This window comes from Austrofundulus limnaeus, unplaced genomic scaffold, assembly GCF_001266775.1.
Source record: "Austrofundulus limnaeus strain Quisiro unplaced genomic scaffold, Austrofundulus_limnaeus-1.0 Scaffold2, whole genome shotgun sequence".
NCBI classification, from domain to species: domain Eukaryota; kingdom Metazoa; phylum Chordata; class Actinopteri; order Cyprinodontiformes; family Rivulidae; genus Austrofundulus; species Austrofundulus limnaeus.
The window spans coordinates 5,578,528-5,586,268 of NW_013952404.1; the positions used below are offsets into that span (position 1 = coordinate 5,578,528).

General features: G+C 38.6%; 1 protein-coding gene across 1 annotated transcript in view; it reads right to left on the bottom strand.

Moving 5' to 3' along the window:
• The window catches only part of LOC106520391 (latent-transforming growth factor beta-binding protein 2), a gene marked incomplete in the record, with an annotated part of 94,604 nt that overhangs the window by 25,948 nt on the left and 60,915 nt on the right, over positions 1-7,741 (bottom strand). The window contains 6 exon segments of the mRNA XM_014012473.1: positions 166-234; positions 1,924-1,960; positions 2,210-2,229; positions 2,866-3,156; positions 4,890-5,054; positions 5,140-5,262. Of these exon segments, the coding sequence (XP_013867927.1) occupies positions 166-234; positions 1,924-1,960; positions 2,210-2,229; positions 2,866-3,156; positions 4,890-5,054; positions 5,140-5,262 (705 nt within the window).

The window sequence follows — 7,741 nt, forward strand, 5'->3', positions numbered from 1 at the left end:
AGCATGAAAAATGAGGAATTGAATGCTTGGCTCTTTTTGTGTGCCATAGTCCCGCAGTCCTCCACCATTTTGCCTATTTAGTTTAAAGAGGTATCCTGTGGAGCTAGACCAAGCTMATTTCCTTTGTAGATTTTATTTTATTATTTTTTTTACTTAATGCCTTACCAGTGACTATCAAGGTTGTTTCCTTTGAATCTGGCCTTAGGTTGATGTTCGTAGAGTCTGGAGAGGCTTCTAAAAAGACAAATAAGGATGGTCATAAAGAAATAGTACATATAAATCCAGGTACATAACACTTGATCATAAAGGCACTCATCATACATTTAAGCATCCATTAGTTACTGCATAATTCAGTGAATTAATGCATGTATTAATGCTCACCAAGAACTAATAAACAACTTTCAACATAAAGCATGAAGTACTGTTACCTAATCCATAATCCATTTGTTACAAATTAACTAATATTTTGTCATTTTATATGTTAACTGCATAAGATTATTCTTTTTGTCTTGTTTGGTGGTGAGTTGCTGGGCATGCAGCAACCTTATTACCAGAAGAATAAATCCACTGTCCATTCTGATTATTTTGGATAGGATGAAACTGTATTATCTTCCAGATGGCAGGAAGTTAAAGAGCTTCGGGTAAAGTAAGAGGGATTTCTCACAGTACTAAGGGCTTATTTTCTTCTCTTTAAAACAGATGTAAAAGGAAACTGAGACTCTGATGACTCTTTCAGCCATTCTCACATGTTGCAGAGTCCTGTCCATCACACTTCAGTTTCCTTACAAGGAAGTGACGCAACTAGTCACAATTTTCTTCATAATGTTGGGATAAAAGGAGGGAAAAGTGGGGATGGGGATTCTCCCTAGCTTTATTATTCTTCTGAGGAAGTGCATCATCTGCAGGGCATTCTTAGTCAAGTGTGGGGTAAGTGATTAAGAGAGACAGACTGTTGAAGGACTAAACACACATCCTTGAGGGACTCCTGTGCCCAGTTTGATAAAGTGCAATGTGTTCCTGCAAACACATACTGACTGCTGTCTTCCTAAGAAGAAGCTTAAAATCAAATTGAAGTTTAAAATGTTTTTATGAGAAATAATTTCAGCTAAATGTCTTTCATGAGATTCTCAAAAAATGTATACAAAAAATGCTAATTGTTATAAACTAAGTTTTGACAAGAATTAAAAAGAAACTTACAATTACGGACAAATATTTACATTTTGGTATGAACACACTGATTACTGAATTGTACTCACAGCTTATCAAATGTGAATTCTTGTTATGGATTTTCTAGACATGAGCTCATTTCGAGTCATATTTATTATTGTTTGTTTTAATATGAGTAAGCAGTCATTAAGGATGAAATACGTAACTATATGAACCTGAGGCAGAATGAATATTGCGTCATGGCAAGAAGCAGGACTTTTATTTTATATTATAAATGAGTCATTAATTAAGGAAGGTTTACATCAGAATATGATTTGTATCCTTACTATAAGTGTTATTGACTCACTAACACTGTCTTTTATAGCATTGGTTCGGTGCACCTCAAACAAGACACTGCTTGTTTTCCCAGCAAAAACTGCTGCAGCTGCTGCTCGTTTCTGAATAGGATAAAAAAAAATGACCCACTCGTTTTTTTTTCCAGGCTAAAACATTACAATAAGCAAATAAATCAGGGTGACTCATTGTATGTAGTCAAACTCGAGACTTTAATGTCAATGTTTTCACTGGAGTGAGGACAAGGACCGAGACTGCCACCGCGGTGCAGGGGAAATTCATGGAAAACACATAGCATGTCTGGGCAAGACTCAAAGGCTACATCAAACCACAAGAGGCATTAAACAACAGTTTTGGGGGGCACTTGTTCAATAAGTCATGCAGTAGTAATAGTATAAGTAAAGCCAAGAAGAAGAAAAATACCTGGATATTTGGGCGGTGAGTCAGTCACAACAGCTGGCTGTAAAACAAGCAAGCATTGGAAGTCATTAACAATTTGGATGGCATTTTTCATCACAATGATCCCATTCAAATTCGCTTTTGTTGATAAATTAAATGCTAATTTGGTATGTGTGTCTACCAAAATGTGGTTTGAATTTGTTACATAATCATAAAAAGTCCATTAGCTGACGTAGCTTCGGCATATTGTCCTTAAAACAACATTTCAATGTATTTGCCAAGATGTTGAAAGAAAGGGAAAAAAACTCACCGGGATTAGAATTTCCACATCTTCATCAAAAAAAAAAAAGAAAACAGAAATAAAAAAAAAGATCAGTAGTTAAAACTGACACGTTACTCACATTAACAAGCACCATTCACAAATACCCATTTTTCTGTTTAGGCGGTTTATTTGCAGTTTTAGAATCTTTCTTTAAACTAATAAAAGACAGAGAAGAAATTTCCATTGAGCCAAAAAAATAATAATCCTGCATTTGAGGTGCAGTGAAAACTACTGGCCAAGAAGAAATGAAAACATAAAGATAAGAACATCTAGATCTCAGATAATGAAGATAAAAAMCCCTATATGTTTAAACTGTTCACTCTAATAAATCTAAATGTCCCAACCCCGCCAGTAAAAAAATATCTCATCAGTATTAAATCAACAAGATACATTCACAGAAAATGTAAAGAATATTAATGTGTGGYCTTGTGCAGAAGGCATAAAAACAACTTAGAAGAATTCATTCAAGGTGACTCAAATATTTTGTTACTTTAAAATCTCTAAAAGATATTAGTTCTGCTTAACATTTTTCTTGCTTTAGTGATACCATGTTACAAGTTCTACATATTACAATAAGTTATCATTTWTTTTTTTTATTATCCAACATGGCTAGCATTTCATTAGACTTAAGATTTTAATGTTACCTTCTGGATATCCAAGGCTTTCTCTTCCTGAATGAGAAGGATGCTGTGGGGTGGTGGGGTACTGGGGTGCCTGAGGTGTCTCAGGGTACTCGGGATATTGAGGTATTTCGGGTGTTTGATGGTGGCCGTGGTGCCGTGTGGGCTGAGAGGACGGGAACTCTGAATACTGCTCGTCCAGCGCCAGCCCTGTGCTCTGCAGCTCATCATCTTCCAGCTGTCTGAGGGAAATCTGCACATCTGAGCGTGAGTAAGTGTAGCCATGACCAACTGGGCAGATCTCCTTGAAGTGGTCTGTGGGACAAGAAGTATGATTACAAACAATAAGTGGCAGAAATCATCACCTCTGTTGTAAAGGCTGAAACTCATGGAATTCTAAAGYAAACCACCCAAGCAGAGGATGGTTAAAGTTCAAGTTTTTTTTTTAATTCACTTGAGAGTAACTGCCTTCATATTTTAACAGTTCTGCATTGGATTTCTGCACACTGTCTGTTGTCTTACTGCTGCACTGCAGCATTTAATTTGGGCCTGATCATATGCAGAGTTCAAGCTTCGGTTTGCAGAGACACTGCCAACGTCAACCTTCTCTGAACTAGACTTTATCTGAKTTCTGTATTAGATATTGTGTAATATATTAATGACGTAATGGTTCATGGGCCAAATGGAATGAACATGTGGACCAGATATGACTTGCAGACCACTAGTTAACAGTCACTGCTTGTCTATTTTATTCATACATACATACTGTACATGCTTCCATCTTTTCATCATTACTGTTGGGCATTATTGACTTTAAAATTAATTATGATTAGTTGTGGCATTTAGTCAGTAACATTTAATATGACGATTGATAGATGACAATTGCACATGCTTGTAGCTGACGTTTTGGCCTTGTTCTGCATGTCCTGGCTTTCCTCGTACTCTGGTTTATGTTGGTGTTTCAGGTGATTAAACAAATCTGCACACTAAAACAAATGGACACAACCATGCAAGTGAGATAAGCAGTGGCTCATGTAACTCAGACTGACCCTTGAACTCTTTTGGTGCTGAGGCGTGAAAGTGAGAGGCTAAAGGAGGATTGTGTAACTAGATAAAAGGAGGGAGACTGCACTTCTTTGTCTGAGCACTGCAGAACTCAGCGATGGTGAATCCATTACAAGCGAGAGGCTTTGTGTCCCCTGCCTGACCTGAAACCAACGACTCATTGCCAGGAGAGTCTGGAATATAAGATATGAGTAATGACAGACATGTGGCCCGTGTAAATGCAGGAAATGTGGCTATGATCGGCTACTGAATGATGAAACTAAAGTGAGGGGAAACGGGGGTATGTATGATGAGGATCCACATCGGATCTGGAGTAAATATGGAGGAGCGACTGTTACCAAGTGACGAGTCATCGGCCTTGTTGCTTTGCTCAGAACACAGCTGTGACAGCTTGCTCAGCCATGCAACAGACCATCTAAAATAATCAGAGGTTGTGTTTATGTCCAGCAGCATCATGGAGGTCCGCATGTAATATCTGATCTGTCACAATCCCTATGAATCACTGGCAAGCGTATACACTTCATAAAAACTGCTTGTTTCTCTCGCAGACTTTGAAGTTTAGATCTGGATGGGGAAAAAGAGGACCACTACTTCCCATGTTTCTTTTGGCACAGCTTTGAGGTTCTGTTGTGTAGCTTTGCCGGCATATTAGTGGGGTTTCTCTCTGAGGGTTGGAGTGATAACACAAGGCTGACTCCCACCATGATGTGGCCTCCAAAATATGAAAACTGTTATGTTTTTGGTCCTTTTCCACCCCAAACACATTTAGTTATTTTTGAAATGCTTTACATGCCTGGCAGAGAGGAGAATGATGACTGAGCGGTAAATACTCTAGGCCTGTGCTCTACCTACCATTGCTAGCTCTTACGTAAGATTACATTTTATATCTGTGAAAGACTAACTTAGAAAAGAGTTGCTCAGCTGGTCCAATAAAACCAAACCTTGACTTTGCTCATGCAGCAGCATAAAGCAGTTTGTCGTACCTGAGCCTGGCAGAGGACAGCGATCACACCCATCTCCCCAGGCTTTACCCACACGGCTGCAGCAGCAAATCTGCTTGGTGATGTGATTAGCAAGTGGCAGAGAGCACGTTCCTGATGAAACTGACCGGTAGCATGATGCCCTGTGGTCAGACACCGCCTTATCCGCTGGGGGTAGGAGGTTAAAACGTCGATTATAGTCAAATGGGAACAGAACTGACTCTAAACATTCATAAAACAAARCAATACTTACAAACACAGTGGCTCCTGGCAGCATCTAACATGTAGCCTGGTTTACATGTGCACCTGTAGCTTCCTCTGGTGTTGAGGCATTCAGCGTTCTTACATATCCCAGGCAACAGGCACTCATTGATGTCTGTGAAAAGGACAGTTTGTCATTTTTCCAGTTTGGCAGAAAACATGACGTTTTTCCCCACAGCAACACTTCTGAACTCATGCTGAACTGCTCAAACAAACTTCATACATCATATTTAGTCAAATTATGCACTTCCCAGAACGTACACAGAGCTTTCAGGGGAGCAGATCGACACAAATGAGCTTTCAGGGGAGCAGATCGACACAAATGATGAAAGTCAAAGTCAAACATCTGCAGGCATGAAAAACTCGTAGCTGATTAACTTTTGGAGTCGACCTAATTCAAGACGGCCTCCACAGCCAACCGACCTTGAAAAACACAAAACTGTCTACATCTCAKTCAGTTTTATAGATAATGTCTAAAGATTTTGTGAGGGTGTAGCTTAGACTGATTCTCATAACATATTTTGAGAATTAACAGATTATTTTAAATCTATATTTAAGAGTTTCTTTCCATTTTCATCTTCTACTGCTTATCCATAGACGGGTCACAGACAAAACAGCGACTCCATTTGCTTTCCTGGGGTACACCCAGGTGGTCCCTGGGCAAAGGAGATACATTAATCCCTCCAGTTTACAAGCTGTTTTTATTTGCAGTCAACTTTGTTTATTACCAAAACATCTCATGAATCATAGGATAGATTTTAATAAAACTTTCAGAAAGTAATTATTAGATGTACATCTACAACAGGTTAACATTTGGCATCAATTCACGATGGCTGCCACAGTCAATTGACCATTAAAAACACAAAAAATGTTATAGTTCAATCCATTTTACAGATGTTGTGCTAGAAGATGGTGTGGTAGGAGCTGAGCATCTTAACATGTTCTGAGTGTGACATTTTGGGATATTGTACAAAGTGTTTTTTTTTCAAGGGTTTCAACATAGGATAATTGTAGTCTAAAATTCTGGCATAAAAGGCGGCTGATGATATTCACTCCTTAAAGAAATGCTAAGTCTTTAATTGCTGTTATTGCCGAGTACTTTAACAGAATTCTCACTTTACATGAAGTGCTTTTATTTTCTTTGTCTGTCTGGTTTTAGGGTTATTTTTAACAAAGCCAGTGGAGTCTGTCTACTGTTCCAACAGCTCCTGAGTCACTAAATCAAACAGAAGAATGCAATCCAGTTAATGTGCCAGGCAGGAACATGGGGGACATATTTGAGACTCTTAGTCATGCGATCACACTGAGACCAGGCAAAGTTTGTTGTTGTACTGTGTTAAACAAAGAATTTATCATTAGGTCTTTTCCCAGTGGCGTTGATGACAGCCAGCCACCACAGATTTTCCCTATTCAAATTAATCTGCTCTTGTTCGGGTGTTTTGCTTCCTGCTGGAAAAAGTGAGCTTATAAGGGATTGAGGCTGATCAATTGTGAAGGAATGAACAAATCCAAAGAACGTCCAAGTGTTCCCTTTGTTGTTTGTTCTCTCTGCTTTTGTTTCACTTTCAAGTTGAATTTATTATGTGTTGTTCCTCCAAAGAGGCTCTAGCTCTAAATCAAATACTGTCCTCATAATGACAGGGCCTCCAGCCTCTGGGTTAAAGAAGCAAAAACAATTAAATCATACTAAAGACAATGAAACAGTCCACAGATGGTACACATCTCCACTGTGAGTTCCTGTCTGCAGGAACAAGAGGGACTTGGTTCTGGTTTAAGCAGCATCTGGTCAGAGTTCAGGTCAGCGCTGAGCTGAGCCTTCATCACATGAGGTCTTTAATGTGTTGTTCACTTGAGTCCCAGATTAGCATTATTGTTACAGTCTGSTGGTGGGTTGACTGGGATTGAATCTGACTTTCATGACAACCTGTCATGGCCGGCACTAATCTCAAGCTCCATTTTGAATTCACGCTTGGCTGCTTGTGCTTTGGGGTAAGTAGCTTTTACCCTGATTGTTTTTACAGTCTAATTGCAAATGAAGAGGCATTTTCGATGAGTGTMAAACACTTTTTTGTCACCTTATTTCATTTTGTTTGCTCTTGACCTTTGGAAAAAGCAGAGTTATTTGTGGACTTATTTATGATCAGTGCTRTATGCGTACCTATTATGCGTAAAGGAAGAAAGATTAATATGTACTGTCTGCCGTTAAGGGTAAAAACACAGATTATGTCTGTGTTCTCTACCATTAGCAAAAATATCTCATGAGCCAGAAGATGAATATGAATGAAACTTTCATAAAGTCATCATTACCTCTACATCTGATTAGCGTTTGGAGTCAATGCAACGTAAGTTGACCACCACAGCTAATCAATGTTACCCAACAAAAAAGTCTTTAACTCCAGCAATGATACACATAATGAGCTAAATGTTGTGTGGTAGTATCTGATAGTCACTCACACAATACASTCTGATTTCTATGGAGCTCCAAGTGTAAAATTAAATGCAAAAAATGCCCCTAATAACACATTTTTATTATTTAGCTCACTTTCTGAGTGTTAAAAATGGTCCACTTACATTTTATTGTTATTTAGCTCACT